At 43.3% G+C, this 18268-nt stretch overlaps 1 protein-coding gene across 2 annotated transcripts in view; it reads right to left on the reverse strand.

Annotated features, from left to right (window-relative positions):
* The window catches only part of CREB3L1 (cAMP responsive element binding protein 3 like 1), a 131209-nt gene that overhangs the window by 23899 nt on the left and 89042 nt on the right, over nt 1–18268 (reverse strand). For both annotated transcript variants that reach the window (XM_077461795.1, XM_077461806.1), the window contains exons 2-6: nt 12476–12689; nt 4851–5002; nt 3272–3347; nt 776–933; nt 532–681 (exon numbers count right to left, since the gene is read on the reverse strand). In XM_077461795.1, the coding sequence (XP_077317921.1) occupies nt 532–681; nt 776–933; nt 3272–3347; nt 4851–5002; nt 12476–12689 (750 nt within the window). The remainder of the gene's footprint in view (nt 1–531; nt 682–775; nt 934–3271; nt 3348–4850; nt 5003–12475; nt 12690–18268) is intronic.

Raw genomic sequence — 18268 nt, forward strand, 5'->3', positions numbered from 1 at the left:
CATAAACAATATCATGTCTTGACAGAACAGACTGCTTTTGGTGCTGACATTTGGAAATAAAGAAAATGAGTGGGTTGATAAGCTGTAACTAAATGTTGGATTGTGGTCTCCTGTGAAGCAAGGATTGAGTACATGTATGCTATGAAGAGCAGTGTCTTCACTTGGAACATGGACAGACTTACCGCTTGTGCCAAGTCCTTTGGGATTTGGGGATTTTGGGGCCCTTTATTACTAGCTTTTTTACTAGTAGTGCAAGTACCGAAACCAAACAAACATGAGCTTATAGATGGACTTTAAAAATGGGAGTGAATTAAAAACTGCGCCGAGCCAGCAAGAGCTTCTAGTGGGAAATATATACCAATCTCTATATATTTAATATGATAACAAAAGTATGGTAGAGCAGGCTTTTGAAAATCTATGTAGAAAAATTAGTTCTTGTTGACCTAAGCTGCAAATATAACATTTACTAGGCATTCACTAAAAATACACTATACCTTCCCTTCAATGGCTCTTACAGAGGCCCCTCCTCACCTTGTTCTTTATTTTCCTGCGTACTCTTTTCAGAGCTTTCTCCTCAGTTTTAGTGAGCGGGAGTTTGGTGGGAATGGGGTAGCCCTCAGCGACTAATGTCCGTCTTTCTTCTTCCGTCAGCATTAAAGGTCCCGATGTCCCTTGCAGTTTCTAAACACCATTGAAAATATTACAATGTAAAATGCAGATGATGACCGTGGAAGCCTCTCAGAGTTGTTAGTTGCCAACAAACCAGGATACCTACATGAGGGGCAGTGAGGAGCGGTGATGATGAGATGGCATGGGAGGATCGGGCCACTGGACGGGCTGGGCTGGGAGGTGGAAGAGATCGCGGACTTTGAGATCCATCGCTATCACTGCTATGGCTACTGGGAGGGGTTAAGGGCATGACCCCCAGTACATCTAGGAGAAGAAAGACATGTCAGATCATACCAAGTAGGTGACATCTATTAAAGGAAACTGTAGCGATGTTGGGTTGTTTGTTTTTCTATAAAACTTTAATACCGTTCTGGATATAAACTTTATGAATACAGGTTTTCTTCAACAAATACACATTTGATACATGACAAAATATTCTCATGGCACTATGGGCTTTCTAAAGATACAGCACAGCAATAGTTATGGTTTTTAATACAAACATCCACCACTGAAACCTCAGACAGAGCTACCCAAAAAGGGATTAGTCACTACTCTGACTCATTCACATGTCCATCCAGTTCAACCAATAGAAAAAAAATTGAATAAATAAATATATATACATTATACACAGAAGGTAATACCAATAGTTGATCCAGAGCAGGGGTAGGCAACCTGGGCCCTCCAGCTGTGGTGAAACTACAAATCCCATCATACTTCTGCCTCTAGGAGTCATGCCTGTCATTGTCAGGGTCTGGCAATGTCTCAGGGGACTTGTAGTTTCAAAACAGCTGGAAGGCCGAGGTTGCCCACCCCTGATCTAGAGGAAGACACAAAACCCTTAGAAAGCATGTGTGCGCAATTCAACTTAAAGGGGAACTGCAGCCTGCTCATATCATTTGTAGAAAAAACATCTTTGCCATTCTGAGGCTTCCCTACAATCACTTTGCATATTATTTTATATATACTGTGATCCTGTACTTGGCAAATATGCTGCAGAAATCTCCCTCCAGTAAGTCTGGCTGCATCCATTTTAACTGTGGGCAGCTGAAACCGCTGCCTGTTCACTTCCTGGATTTACACAGACATACAGAGGCATGCCTCCAGCTCTGCAGCTCTCATTGGCCCCTTTATCATTTATCCCCCCTCCCTTCCTGGCAAACTGTCACGAGAGTGAGAGAGAGCTGTGCATGATGTCTTAAGCCTAGGCTAATGACCAGACAGGAAACAGGAAGTGGGCTGTATAAGGTATTTACTGGCAGAAAAAAAATGTTTTACTATCCAACATTAAAACAACAAGGGCATAAGATTTAATGAATGGAAAGTTGAAAAAATGACTGAAGGTCCACTTTAAGCTGCAAAACAACCAGCTTTTTACTACAAAGGAGATATTACTAATTATATATTTACTCACCAAATGATTATGGTCTTTTCTATATTATAGAACAAATAAGCTTATCAGAGCCTTTTTTTTATTAAACCATTTATATCAGTCGTTGAAGGTGCTTACAATGTCCCATGATTTGCAAATGCATACTTAGGGCACAGTTTGACTAAACACCAATTAACCTGGTATGTTTTGGATATTGGAGGAAACAGTACCTGGGGGTAGCCCATGTTAATTATTGATCATACATCAGATTACCCTTTATTGCAAGGAAATATTGATACTGGCCTAAGATTGCAAAACTCCCATCTGAACCAGGCCTAGATCCAGAGGGTGCTGGAGTGAGCTGTGCCCCCCAGATTTAATTGTGTTCCCCAGATTTCTAAGAGTGCATCCACTGATTCATGAGGCACTCTGATGGAGACGCCTGTCATAAGGGGGCACTCGGATGGGAACAGCTGATATAAGGTGGCACTCTGATGCAGACATTTGATAAACGGGGGCACTCTGATGGGGACACCTGATGAAAAGAGGTACTCTATAGAGGACCAATGATGTAAGGGGGGACTCTGATAGGGACGCTTGATATAAGGAGAACAGATTCTGTTAAATCATCCTAATCTACTGACAGCCTAATTCATACTAGTGTTCCCTGTTCACTTTTGCACCAAGTCTGCACTACCTGTTAGATGTTATTTCCAGGTTGTGACTCATAATACAGAAGTAAATGGGGAATACTGGTCCCCTGCTTCTCTGTCACACTGTTGACATGATGCCCCCTGACTTTTTATACTGCACCCACAGATCAGACAGGCTAGATCAAGTCCTGACTAGTACTTGTTTTTAATACGGCTGGCCATGTCCAAATTGATAACAGCAAGTAAAGCAATAAAAATGAATGCTGCTTGGGGCAAACAGGCTAATAGAAGTGAAGTTGAAAAGACTTCCATTCATAGGAGCTTATCCTAGCACTAAAAATTCCCCATATTCTGCAAAATGTATTTTGTCTGATGCTCACTGATCTCTTTTTGGTTGAAGAAATACTGTAGATAAAGCTTTCTTCGGGCACGCCTCATTCATCTGTAAGTCTTCTAGGAAAGTTAGTTCTCTGGTTGTCTATGGCCAGTTGAAACCTTTACAGCAAGCACTTAAACATTCCCAGGAAAATCACAATTATACAGTTATTTAATAATACAGTTAAATGTAGAGTTCACTTACCTTGTGGTATATTCAGCAGGTGGTTTGGTACTCCTGGTTCTACCTTTATATGTGATATTGGTGTCCTGGAGACATTCTAAAACAAAGGGGACATAGAACATCATTACTATAGTATAGTCTCAGTAGACGGCTAAAGGTTCATCAGAGAACATCAACTTGATCTGGCCAATTATGGGTGTGCATTGGGGAACATTTTTATATTTCTATATGATGTGGAGTTTTTTTCATTTGAAGGAATAAAGGCACTTTTACTTTTCATTCGATCCGGAGTGCGGCTGTCTAGAGTTTGTTCGTTTTTCATGTATTTATATTTCTATAGGTAACATTTTCATGTCTAGGTCTAAAGGGCTTTCCATATCATGGTAAGCATTTCCTGCCAAAAGTTTTTCATGTGTCCTTGTTGGATTTTGTTTGGATGTTATATCCTGGACACTTCACCAGCATGATCCACCTGCCATAATTCTCAACTCTGTCCCTGTCCACCTGGGGGTTTTGGGTGTCAGGGGCCTCCTGTTACGGTTGCTATAATATTAAATTAATTCAAAAAAAACTTCATGCAGAATTACAGTTAAAATGTTTTTTCATTTTGCATAGCGTAATGGAGTTTTATAACTCCTGTGAGTTTTTTTGCCATCTGTGTCCCATTGGGGAGATTTCTCTTCACTTCCCATCCCTAACCAAAACAGGAAGTGAAAGGCAATCCCTTTAAATTCAGGAAATTCCTGGAAGATCTCTGCTTCTGGGATACGAACCGTGACTAAACGCCTCTGTGAATGAATCCCTAGGAGGATTGAGAGCCCCTCATAATGACCACAGCAGGTGTGCGGACCTGGGAACTCAGTATAAACAGTGCTTAGGAGATGGTAGGGCCTGTCAGGTGGTTTAAAGTGATTGTAAAGTCTTGCTTTTTTTTCCTATAAAAATAATAAACATGTTATACTTACTTGCTCTGTTGTAGTGGTTTTGCACAGAGCAGCCTGCATCCTCCTCCCTCCTTTTCAGTGCTCCCACAGCAAGCAGCTTGCAATGGGGGCACCCGAGATGAGTCACAGCTCCATGTGACCATTAAGACACAGAGCCCTGACCCGGCCCTGACCCCGCTCTCCCTTGATTGGCTAGCTGACTTTGACAGCAACAGGAGCCAATGGCACTGCTGCTGTGCCTCAGCCAATCAGGAAGGAGAATCTAAGATGGCTGATACACTCATGGACATCGCTAGACAGAGAGGGACCTCAGGTAAGTATTGGGGGGGGGGGGGCTGAGGGGGGCTGCGGAACACAGAAAGCTATTTATTTTAATGCATAGAATGCATTAAGATAAAAAAAAACTTCTGCCTTTACAACCCCTTTAACTCTCCATCATCTAACAAAGATTAAAATATCTGTTTTGGTTGAGAAGATCCTTTAGGGTTGCCCTTAGACATAAGGATGGGTAGAGGCGTGGGCATAATTTGTTTTCATTATTTTTCAGATTGAATGATAGAACGTGCGTTTCCCCAAAGCAACCATAAATATAATTAATTAATATGGAACAGTGCAGCATGCTAAAAAATAGTCCTTTTACAATTTCAAGTACTCACCTCATCATTCTGCAGAACCCCTGGACCCAGCACTTGTTCCAGAGGTGCACTGGTAGGGTATGTGGGCTCTGCCTGTGATAACATGTTCTGTTCCTGTTTTACCAGTAATGAACACAGCTCATGCTCCAAGGCCCACACTGCACTCCCAGGTTCTAAGAAGGAGAGAAAACTAGGTTAGACCTTCTCTACAACAACAAAAAAGTAGGTAGTCCTCACCACCTCCTACTATGCAGTGAAGGAACAGCAGCAGACTGATTAGTTCATCCCACTGCTATCCACTCCTGACAATACATTCCTTTTTAGTACATCTGCATACAACACTACCGATTGTTTCCTAGTGCTGGCCCTCCCTTTCCCAGATTGACTTATACTGTACAGAAGGTTTATACCAAGACAAATTCAAGCATTTAACACTTGTTGAATTTCCTTTTGCGATGGTGGGGGTGAGAAGTAACAGCTGGGATGGTCTTAGCAACCTACTAGCAACAGGGCAGGATGGCATGATACCATCTCTGGGAGTTTTTCAGCCAGGCTTCGGGAGGTACTTACAGTAAATGGCCCACACCTATAGCAAGCGAATGATCCAACTTTAGTCAAACCTGTACAGTTTGTTTTTATCTACAGGTGCCCCTTACCTGCATAGGCATTTTTGGTAAAGGTGAAATAACCATTCAAGACCATCAAATATGCATTTCAGGGGATAAAAGCTCACATTGTCCCAGTCATCATTATCCTGCAACCACCTAGCTCTGAGACTTTCCAGTACTGGAAGGGAAACGGAAAAAAATGGGAGTATAAATGAGAGGTGGGCTTCTTAGTGCATTCAGAACGGAGTACTGTTTCTAAAATTGATTGCTCATTCTGTAGATTACATTGTGGGAACTGACTGCGAAAGGCATGGGAGAGCTAGACATATCGGAAGTGGTAAGACCTAGATAGGCTGAAGGTTGTGGTAAGTAGAAACAGGGAAGATAAGGATTGATTTGTGACTATTTGGAAAACCATTTTGATATTATATTTAGTGCATGCATATAGATCTGGCAATTTATAAAATTGGGGAACGGTGGGATTTAGCCATAAGGGAGCATTTGGGGAGATTGCAGCTTTGGGGTAATGCTCTCAGTGCAGGCCAGCCCCCCAGGCTTGGAGGGTGGTGAGCATACAGGCAGTCAAAGCGTAGGGGCCTGAGAACCTCTAAATAAGAGGAATTTGAGGGACTCTAAGGAGTTCACCAAAGCTACTTTCAACAGAGTGGAGGGGTTATTGAGATCTGGGTTCAACCACCAAGCAGCTGTGACCAATTGAGTGGCCATTGAGCAGTCAATAATATTAAAATCATGACAGAGTGCACTAGAGTGTGTTAAGGCTTGATGAAGACTAGCATCTCCTGACGGCACTAAAGACAGCTGGCAGAGTGTCTTCTAGCATAAATAAAAATGAAACGTCTTATAATAGTACCCGGGCTATAACAGAGGATATCCATTCCCTTCATTATCCAGAGAGAACTGAGGAGCGAGTCTAGTAAAGGAATGTAATCCTTTGTATTCTGAGTGGATATCAGGAAAATCCCAACTTCTCCTCTCTGAAAGGCTGCAAAAGAGCATCATCAGCTTTCATTTACATGTGCACAACATCTGCTGTTAATTTAAGCAGCTGAGCTGCACAAGCTATAAATCTTTCAGTTAACCCACTCTGTTCTTATTATCTACTGCAATGATGGCTGACAATTGTACAGTTCAAACCTTATGAGATGATGAATTCCTACAGGGATGGCGAGGAGGTCAAACTGCACATAAAAGGATGATATGGGGCAGAAGTAAGCACAGGCAGTCATCTGCTGCTACTGGATAAGTAAGGCCTGGGATAGTATGTGTATGAAAAGGTAAGCAGTATTGGGACAAGAAGCCCAACTCCTGCCAACACACTTTTATTTGCTGTTGGTGTCCCCATTTGGGAGATTTCACTCCAGTTCCTGTAAGGACAGGAAGGAAAGGGGAATCCTCTAATGTGTGTGTGTGTGTGTGTGGGGGGGGGGGGGGGGGGGTAGGGGGGGGCTGGTTGAAAACAGAAGAAAGCACCTTTTTGGGTAAAAGTATTAGAACTTCTAACAATGTTTTATTGTTGTCTGTGTATACCACTCCTGCATAGATGTAAAGGGGCCAGGAAGTAAAATTAAATCTCCCAACAAACAGATAAATATTTTCGCAAACAGAAATAAACATCACTTTTTCCCACTCTACTCACATTTTTGTTTGCCTTGAGTTAGTCCCCTTTCACATGTACGGATCCCGGGAGGACCCGTTTTTGGGCATCCGCTTGCTTAGCGGGGATCGCTCAGTTGATCCCCGCTGAGCCGGCGGATGACTAGTGCAGAAACGGACCGGTCAGATCTCTGTTTTCCCCTATGGGGGATCGGATGAAAACGGACCGTCTGTCAGTTTTCATCTGATCCGATGACGGATGGAAAAAATGGAAAATTGTATACTCACCTTTCCGTAATTTTCCTTTCCTGACGCATCTTCATGGCAGCACACACTGGGTTGTGACTCCGCCCCACAACCTGACAGGATTGGATTAACTATAAATTTGAAGGGGAGACACCCTGCTGCATTCTCTGTAAATATCATCACAAAAGAAACAGGGAGGGCAACTGTGTGCTGCCATGAAGATGCGTCAGGAAAGGAAAATTACGGAAAGGTGAGTATACAATTTTCCATTTTCCTGACGCCTTCATGGCAGCACACACTGGGAAATAACTCGCCAGTTGGGTGGGGGCAAGTAAAATAATATTTATTCCTTATAATGCTGAAGAATTGGCTCTAATGACGGATCTGCCGAAGTTGGCCATGGATAAATGAGCAGAATCCACCTTGTAGTGGGAAATAAAGGTATTCCTGGAGGACCACGTTGCTGCCCTGCATATTGTCTCTGGTAAGACCCTGCAATACGCTGCCCAAGAGGTAGCCACTGCCCTAGTTGAATGAGCCCTGATGTCTTCAAGAATCGCCGTATGCTGGGTGGAGTAAGCTTTTTTATTGGTTCTGACTAACCAGGATGCAATAGTGCATGAGGAGGCGGCTTGCCCACGCCTGGTTCCATGGGGAATGATCAAAAGAGAGTAAGTTTTCCTAAAAGAGGTGGTAGCAGTTAAGTAGTTCATGATGGTTGTTTTGACATCTAGTGGATGAGGATTACCCTGATCGTCCGATAAATCTATTGAAAGCATCCAATCGCCCAGATTTATTGCTAGAAGTATGGATTGAAGGTTTTCCATTTTGAAAGCCTCCACTTTGATATCCTTGTTGAGCATCTTGAGGTCTAATACAGGACACAAATCCCCTGTCTTTTAGCAGAAACAAGGAAGAGTAGAACCCTCTTCCCTTTTGGCATGATGGGACCTCCAGGATCGTTCCCTTTTGTTTCAATTCTGCTACGTACTTTACTAGCAGAATCCTTTGGGGTACTGAGGATGGTACTCTGGTTGCCTGGAAATGATTTGGTGGGAGTCTGTTTTTGAATTTCCACCTGTGTCCGATTCGGATTGTGGATGTCCATAAATCCTTTATATGGTCTGACTAGATCTTGGTGAAGTTCCTTCTGTTCCCCTGCCGGGGTGGCCTTAGATTTCTGTATCCTTAGAAAAGAAGGTTTAGTGTTTTTCCAGTCCCTTCTAAATTCCCTACCAGGAGAGTAGGACCTGGACTCTCTATATGTGTCCAGAAGATTATGTCTGTAAACAGATCCCTTCTGCGTCTTGGGTCTCCTGTTGGAGGGGATCAGGCCTGACTTCCCTCCTGTTACCTTGGATATGGCAGAGTCTAACTTGGCACCTGAACAGATTTGCGCCATCATATGGAATTCTGCACCAATTTATTTTTGATGCTGTATCGGCCATCCACGGTTTGAGCCATAGTGCTCTTCTCGCTGTTACGGAGGCCAGCATAGCCTTGGCTGAAGATCTTATAATATCTACTGATGCCTCTGCTAGCTTGACTTCTTGCAGAGAGGAAATAATCTTTCCCATTTCAATGCCATCCTGTAGGTCTTTTTCTATTTTAGATGCCCATCCTGAGATGGCTGTGGCCACCGCTGCTGTGGTAATTGCTGGTCTACAGGCTCCCCCAGCCATGGAATATGCCTTCTTCAATTCTAGGTCCATCTTTCGGTCGAGCACATCCCGAAAGGAAACAGCATCCTCGATTGGTAGTGTGACGTGGCGGGTGAGGCACATTAATGAGGAATCGATGATGGGAGCATTAATTAAAGGCTTCACTTTTGACTCTTTTAAAGGGTACATCTTGGCTAATCTGTTTGTAAGACTAGATCTTTTGTCAGACCTCTCCCACTCGTCTTTAATGAGATCCTCCAGCTCCACTATAAATGGGAAGGATAACGGATCTCTTTTTAGGTTTGGAAAATATTTCCGTATTTTCTGAGGTTCCGCCGCATCATCTTGCCAGCCGAATGCTTCTTTAGTGCCCTTTGCAAAGGGTTCCACCAGGGAAAAATCAAAGCCCACTGACATCTTCTGACCCTCATCTTCAGAGGAAGATTGTGATGCCTGACTGAGATGGGGGTCTGCTGAAGATGTACTGGGAGCAGCTCTATCTAATGCTGGTGTTGTTGTTTCCAGTATGGACTCCCGCACTGATTCTCTTATGAGGTCTGTAGCAATTCTTGCGTCTGCGACAGGCAAGTTATCTGGCAGTGCCGGAGCGCCGCATACCCAGCAATCGTTTGCTGCAGGTTGGGTGTAGCGGCTTTGACATTGTGAGGAGGGAGATCTCCTGCGACTTGATCGACTGTGGCGTGAGTAGCTATGTTGTGAGTGGCTGTGTCTTCAGTGCCATGAAGGAGATCTTGAGCGGCTCCTGCGGGACATCCTGCTAGAGGTATGGCTAGACCTTCTCCCATGGCTGGAACTTGCGCCTCTTGATCTAGACGGGCTGCCAAAAAAATGCAGCATTTAACGTCTGGCACTCTTTTTTTCTCCCCTTCAATACTTACCTTGCCCGGTAAAGCCTCTTACCTAACTTGCTGATGGTGGTCTGCGTGGGCAGTGGACTCCATAGAAAAAAAGGGGTGAAGGACAGTCTGAGATATAGAGAGAAATAATGTGTACATATATACATATATATACACACACACACATATATACATACACATACACACACACACAATTCACTTATAAATATATATATTATTTATTAACAAAGTTTATCTGCAAGAAACAATATAATAACAATAATAATAATATATATAGGAGTCCCACAGGGACTTACCTGGAGACTGCAGAGTGATCCACATGCAGAGGCAGCAACCTTCCTTAAGTTTTGCAGATTGCACAGCAGAATCACAGAGAAATACAGCTCTGTATTTGAAAATAGCGCCACTGTGGCGGCTAATTGACGCTCTGCGCATGCACAGAAGCGTCCCGAGTGTTCCGGCGCCATTTTGGATAAGGGAACACACATTGAAAACATAGGAAAAAAAAAAAAAAAAAAAAACACTAGCACTGCACGTGCTCAGAGTGGCCGAACAGCGCCATCTAGGCTGGAATTACAGCATAGAGAAAACACCACTGAAGGAGAAACAAACGGCGGCCATGACAGGGGACTACAAGAGACAGCAATCCCAAAGGTAGAGAAAAAAAGGGAATATAAACCACCACTTACTATAGGAATAAAAGATGGATATTATTTAAATAAGAGGAATTAATAGGCAAAGGAAGAAGGGGAGTCCACTGCAAAGGTAAAAAAGCTTCTTTAAAGCTTTGGTAATGCCAGAAATCCAGTAGCTCCTTGAGACCACCAGAGCGGGGGTTCCCTCCATAGAAGCTCCTTTAGAGACTGTACAGGAGGGACTTCCAAACAGGAGAGGCTTGAACCTGCTGGGGCGAATGCGGTAGAGGCTTATTCATCTGTAAATCTGTAACAGGAAAACTCCGTCCGTCCAACCTGTCAGGTGAGGATAAAAAAGAGAATGCAGCAGGGTGTCTCCCCTTCAAATTTATAGTTAATCCAATCCTGTCAGGTTGTGGGGCGGAGTCACAACCCAGTGTGTGCTGCCATGAAGGCGTCAGGAAATAGGGTTTTCCTCCGTCATCAGTTTTGGAGCATAGCGGAGACTGATGCCATCGGATGTCATCTGCTATCCCATCATCCGCTGACATCCGCTATCCCATAGGGATACATGCATGTCCGTTTTTCATCCAGAAACAGATGGATGAAAAACGGACATACGGTCTGCCCGTGTGAAAGGGGCCTTATGCCGTGTACACACGAGCGGACTGAACTCCGAAGGACTTTTCGACTGAGTTCTGCCGAAACAGACTTGCCTACACACGATCACACCAAAGTCTGATAGTTTAGAATTCGATGACGTACGATGGGACTAGAAAAAGGAAGTTCAATAGCCAGAATCCAATAGCTGCCCTTGCGTCGTTTTTGGTCCGTCGGAACAGTATACAGACGAGCGGTTTTCTCGATAGGAACTGGTTCCGGCGGAAAGATTTGAAACATGTTCTATTTCTAGGTCCGTCAGAATTTTGGGAAAAAAAAGTCAGGTGAAGCCCACACACGTTCCGTCTGACCTTTTCTGACAGAAAGTCCACTTGTGTGTATGCGGCATTAGGCTTTAATAATTAAAAAGAATAATATATAATAGGCCCTGCCATTGTGAAAATGGTTGTTTTCAGAGGACACAGAGCATAGCTCTCAACTGTCTCTGATTTCGAGGGACTGTCCCTGATTTGGAACAAAGTCCCTCTGTCCCTCTTTCTTTCCTATTTGTCCCTCATTTTGGTCTACTCTATATGTACATCTATCTATATATACATAAAATGCGCTTTTTATCTTTCAAAAAGTTTACCAGTGCTAAACCTTTCATCCAATTTCTAAATTGCTTCATACATAAATTTCAAAAGCCATTATCAAAGAATAGTAGTGGTAAAAAAATAAAAATCACTTGTGGGTTAAACTAATAGTTTTTTAAAAATAATTCTCCTTTAAGGGGCGTAGGAGGGGGTGTGTCTTATACCTACATACTTTTGCTAATAGGTGTCCCTCGTTCCCATCTCAAAAAGCTGGGAGGTATGACAGGGTTTGCACATACGCAGAGTGCGGGATTCTGAGTATCGATTATAAGCGAAGAAAATATATGATATAATATAATATAATATGCTTTCAGAAAAGGTATCATTCTTTGGCTGTTCATGCCTAAAATATGCATATTAATATAGGCTAAAAATGAAAAAGAAAAAGTCTCTGACAGTGACAGAGTACCAGGATTGAACAAATTAACTCGTGCTGCTCTATGGGACCTCCCTTAAATGTCTCCCTTGGGGCTTATAGCAGAATAACCCCTTAGTACTAACCGTATGCACATATGCAGCCTTCGGCTTTAAGGGGTTATACCGGGATGATGCCTGCAGCTGCAGGCATCACCCTGTACGGTTTTTAGAGCGGGTGGTTGGCTTTTTAGGGATAGCAACTGATTTAGCTAAAAGCCACTCGGCTGTTATTCTGAAGGAGCGAGAGGGGATATATATGTGTGTGTGTGTGTGTTTGTTTGTTTATGTGTGTATGTCACTTTGAATAATACTGTAGCTGCAGTAGAGGGATTACCGCTGGGGCTGTCTTCATCTTCCTCTTTTATAGTGAGGGCAGGACTCTGTGGGGCGGAGTCTTCACTCAGCGAATAGCTGTGCTCAGCCTGTATAGGAGGAGCCGGGCTCTCCACCTCCATGTCCAGTAAGGCATCCCGGTCCAGCAGAGGAGGGTCATCAAAAAAACTGTTGAAGAGTTCATTGGAGAATTCATCCAGAGCATCCGAGAAGTGCTGGTTGAGGGAAAAAATAACAATTAATTCAGAAACAAAAGATGGGCACCTCTGTATCTGGTATGTCTGACACAATCTATATAGGAACTCAAAACCTTGACTGACTGGGCCAACCAACGTGAGGGGTTTAAAGGGGTTTTTCAACTTTAATAGCTGATAGAAATACACGCTGTTTCTTAAACAAAAGAGTAATAAGACATAAAATGTATCACATAACATTATGTTCAAATTCTCCAAGCTCCCCACATTGTCTTTCAGCATAAGCCCTTCTAAGGTAGTAGGTTCACCTCTGTGAACCTGGAAACAATGCAAATGTTGTCACTTCTGGTTCCGCCTCTCTGTTTACCTGGCCGTTAGCGGCCAGGAAAGCAGCCGATCAGACCAATCTGTGTGTGACTGGCTGCATTGGAGGCCAGAGGAGAGAAATGGGGTCTACTTGACCCCATATCTCTCCATAAAGAGGACCTTTCACAGCCTGTGCTATCACAAGGGATCTTTTTTTTTTCAAATTCTTTATTTGCAAAATAACAATACAGTAGCTGTAAACATACTTGTATCACAAGGGATCTTGTTCATCTCTTGTGATAGCAATAAAGTTAATACAGAAAAATGTAAGAAATAATGTAAAAAATAGGTTAGCCATCGGCTTCTGCTGCTGTCAATCAAATTCCGTGAGAAGACAGCAGGGGGTGGAGCCGAGCCCTGCTATGTGTGTCTATGGATGTGCACAGCCCAGAACAAGAGTTATCCCACACATGTGCCCCCATAGGAAACAGCTTCCTATGGTGGTGCACAGAGAACAGGAGGAGTCAGGAGCAACGGCAGGAGGCCCCAGAAGACAATACTATTGCTCAGAGCAGAGCAGGTTAGAAAAAAATAGAACATTACAACCGTTTTAACCTGTATTGCTTCATCATATCTTTTCTACAACCACACAGAGCATTTTAGAAGCAATAAAACATCTGTCTTTCCTTATTCCTTGTCAGCGCATTAACACCTTTCCATAATGTTACCACCCTGCGCTGTGACGGCTGCACGAACCTGGAGATCTTCATATGGACAGAAAAGAAATATACTTCTACTTTTGGGAGGTGATGGATACAGCAAAAGCTCCAGGGACAAAAGTAAAAAGTCCCAGCCCTCTGCCACCCTGGAAACAGCCAGCAGAGGACTGAAACACTAGGCGTCTGCAGACAATTTTCCAGGTGCATGAAAGAGCCAAGTCCAATTTTATTAGTCTTCCAGGAAAAAACACATTTTGGATGTAGCCGTCGACACCAGGCACGCTCCTCAACGGGACGTTTATAATTAGGGAAAACAAGGCATCATTGTTCTGTTAGATTCATTGTCAGAATTAAAAAATCAAATATGCCAGCAAGTCCAACCGGGGGTACCTACAGTATAAATCAGTGGCTGGGCTAGACTTGGCCAGATATGTAAAGCTATATGCCAGGCATATATAAGCAACACTCATTTATGTAGTTCTGTATTCATCAATACATCATTAAGGCTTCATGCACAGGGACGTAAGCGTGTATATCAGTGGTGTAAGGGAGCTACGTGTGCAGCGTACGACCTCCCATTGCAATGAATGGCTGTATGCTGCTATACCAGGGTTTAGGACAGCGCTTGCCTCAACTTGTACATACGAATGGGCATACAAACCTCAGTCTGCGTCCAAGTTTGGGCACAAGCACCAGCGTAAACCATTGTATGGCAGCATACAGTGTGCATCCAGGATTGTACACTTGCATGAGTTCAGACAAGCAGCGGCATAAACCCTTGTATAGCAGCATACGCCCATTCATTATAATGGGAGGCTGTATGCTGCCCCTGGGCCTCCCCTGCACCAATTACCTATACTCTGTGTGTGCTGTATGCCTTTTTGCCCTTGTCACTTATTGCCACCTCACTGCCTTTCAAATGCCCTCTGAAAAGATACCCATTGCAGATCAATTTTGGATCGGTGGCATATGTGAAGGAGCACTAAATCTACAGCTTTCATCTTCCCGTTATACCGTCACAGCGGTCTGTTCCTCTCTCTGAGTTCTTCTCCTGTGTTGTTGCACTGGTGCACATGCTTCTTATGGAGACTACAATTGGCCATTTCAAAACACATTGGGGTTCATTTACTAAAGGCAAATAGACTGTGCTCTTTGCAAAGTGCAAGAGTAGTTACTCCAGAGCTTAGTAAATGAGCAAAAGCTCTGCTCACTTCCATCATCCAATCATGTGCAAGCAAACATGCTGTTTTTTAATTTTCCTTGCATATGATTGGCTATTTTTTGCAAAGCAAAACTTGACCTCATTTACTAAGCACTGGAGCAACCACAGTTTGCAAAGTGCACAGTCTATTTGCCTTTAATAAATCAACCCCTTTATCTCTGTGCAGGAGCTTCCTGTCATAAAGACCAGTCACTGCTCCCCTCTCTCCTTTTACAGGGTGACTGGTCTGGTCTCCGCCCCCTCCAGCAGCACAGTGATGATGTCATTTCTTTTTTTCCAAGTAATATCAGGGTTTACTTAGGCATTGAATGCATTATTTGGCTATTGGGGAATGCATTTAAATTAAAGTTTTTGTGCCTGAAGTTCAACTTTAATAGTTAACAAATGTAGAAATGTACTAGCATGTCCCTCTACTTTATTTTGTACTGTTCATATTAATTAAATGCTATGAAGAAGACTAAAATAGTCAATTTTTTTTGCCAGCTGTCCTGTGTACTCCCTCTTCAGTCTTGGCATTATATCACTCACTGTTCAATATAAATACTGTGTATTCATTCTGTCAAACCCCCCCAAAAAAGAGTAACACCTACACCTACACTTCCTATACAACTCCAATGTCATTTATAATGTGAACCGATCATCGCACTTTTCTTAGTCTTAGAAAAATAAAAGCTCACATTTACAGAGCATATATTGGTCTAAAGGCATCGCCAAGGACTCCTTCACTTCTTTATTATTACATTACTGTTGTTATAATTACGAAATGTGGAAGAAGTCACAGCGGTAGGAAAACAGAGTCAGTCCAATCCTGTGTGTGTTCAGTGGGACTGCCAGCATCAAACAGAGCTGGAGTATTCCTCTGTGAGAACACGTGTTCAGGACTTGCTCATTTGTTTGATTAGAGCAGCTTGAAATGAGATGTGTTTCTGTGCTCATGGGTTGGAGATCACTAATGGGAGAGCAGGGGGGGGGGGGGGCTTCACACTCACCAGCTGCTGGAGGACTAAACGGCCCTCCACAGGCATGTACTGGCCATTGAGACTACAGGGAGTTTCCCGGTGGGCCGATGGCTCAGTGGGCCGGTTTCAGTGACAAAGTAATGGCTGCACGGTTTGCCCTCAACTTCACGCAGTGATGTGAGAAAGATGAGAAAAATACAGAGGAGAATAAGTGAAATAATAAAAGAGGTTAGTGAGGACTCCTTATGTTATGCAACTTATGTTTTTTTGTACAATTATGTATAGTTTTATATACTGTTTTTGTGCTTGTTTGCAAAATTAAAGTGGGCCGGTCTGGATGAAGTCCAGGGCCAAATTTTTGTCCCAGTCCAGCCCTGGCCCTCCATGATGTTGGAGTATCATTGAAGTACTTTCACTGGCAAGACCAATGTGGACTACTCCAGCATAGGAGCAGACTGGGCATACTTGGACTTGTAGTTAAAGAGCCATTCAGGACAACAGTCAGTCCACTGTTACTGCTATCTAGCAAACACTGCCGCTGGTATGGTTGCCACTTCATCCCTTTAAACCCAAACACATATTAATTACACAGGTTCTGTGGCTGATTAAGGTGGTATTTAAACTCACTTGGTGCCTTATATGCATTTAATTAGCCTCAGAACCTGTGTAATTCATACATATTCGGGTTTAAAGGGATGAGGTGGCAACTCTAGCGGCTGGTCTAAAGTCAGACAGTCCATTCAGTTTACCTTAACCACTCCAGACCATTTTTTGCGATACTTTAAGGCTTCAGGTACACGGGACGTTGTTTAACCTCTCCTGAACGATTTAACTTGACAGCTAGAAACCGGCGTCTAAAAACATCAGTTTAGCTGCGTTTACATGCCGCGTTTAGCCACGTTTTATTTTTTTGTTAAAATGAAAAACGTCTGTAAACGAAATGCTGCTAAACACAAGTTAACCCATTTAGCAGCGCTTACACGCTGTTACAGGCATTTGGCATTTCAAATGCCTCTGAAGATCTGTCTGAATGAACCCATTTTTTTGCGTTCCAAAAAATTCTTCCAAACACAATTGCCTAGAAACGACTGTAAGGCTACTTTCACACTGAGGTGCGTTACAGGCGCTATAGCGCTAAAAATAGTGCCTGCAAAGCGCCTCTCCTGTTACTCCAGTGTGAAAGCCCAAGTGTTTTCACACTGGGGCGGTGCACTGGCATGATGCTAAAAAAAAGTCCTGCAAGCCGCGTCTTTGAGGCACTGTAGGAGCACTCCTAAAGTGACCCTGCCCATTGAAATCAAAGGGCAGCGCCAGTGTCTTGACGAAAAAAGGCCCCCGGCGGAGAATGCCCCCCTTGTACTGCGCAGGCACAGCACTTGCGCAGTATGAACCACAATGGAGCTGCCTTGCTACTCTGCAAGGGGCAGATGTATTACTGTTATATCGTGTAAGGGGCGGATGGCTACAGAAGAGAAAAAATACACCCACCCCTTGCACAGTAGCACAAGCAACGGGAGCGTGCAGCAGCGTCTGGCACAATGTCATGGTCATTGCGCAGGCGCTGTATACAGCTGACTCACAGCTGTTCATCTTCGGCTATTTTCGGTGGCTGCGCAGTACAGAGGGCTCATTATCCACCGGGGGGACCTTTCTTAGCAGAACACCACCAAAGTGTGGCGCTTTTAACCCTTTTTCAGCAGGTAGCAGGGGTTAAAAGCGCTCGCTAGCGCGTTGAAAAGCGACGCTTTACCACTGACGCCCCAGCGCCTCAGTGTGAAAGTGCCCTAAACGACACTGTGTACATGTACTGATAAGATAACATAGAGGAGAGTTCAGGGGCAGCTGAAAAAAAATACCCAACTGCTCCTAAACATCCATTTACCAGCAGCAGTGTACATGAGGCCTAACTGAAAACTGCCTGGGCATGTGACACTGTACCCAAATAAAATTGACGTCCTTTTTTCCCCACAAATAGAGCTTTCTTTTGGTGGTATTTGATCACCTCTGCGGTTTTTATTTTTTGTGCTATAAACCAAAAAAAGACTGACAATATTGAAAAAAAAAATAACACAATATTTTTTACTTTTTGCTATAATGCATATCCAATAAAAAAAAAAAATGTCTTCATCAATTTAGGCCAATATATGTAATCTTCTACATATTTTTGGTAAAAAAAAAAAACCCAATAAGCATATATTGATTGGTTTGCGCAAAAGTTATTGCGTCTACAAATTGGGGATAGATTTATGGATTTTAAATTATTTTTTTTGTTTTTACTTATTGTTATTTACTTGTTTTTTTAATGGTGGCGATCAGCAATTTTTAGCGGGACTGCAATATTGTGGCAGACAAATCTGACCCTGCCTTTGGAGCAATCATGGGTGGCCCGGCGGA

This window comes from Lithobates pipiens, unplaced genomic scaffold (assembly GCF_037356315.1).
Source record: "Lithobates pipiens isolate NorthernLeopardFrog02 unplaced genomic scaffold, aLitPip1_a1.2 Scaffold_10, whole genome shotgun sequence".
NCBI lineage: Eukaryota > Metazoa > Chordata > Amphibia > Anura > Ranidae > Lithobates > Lithobates pipiens.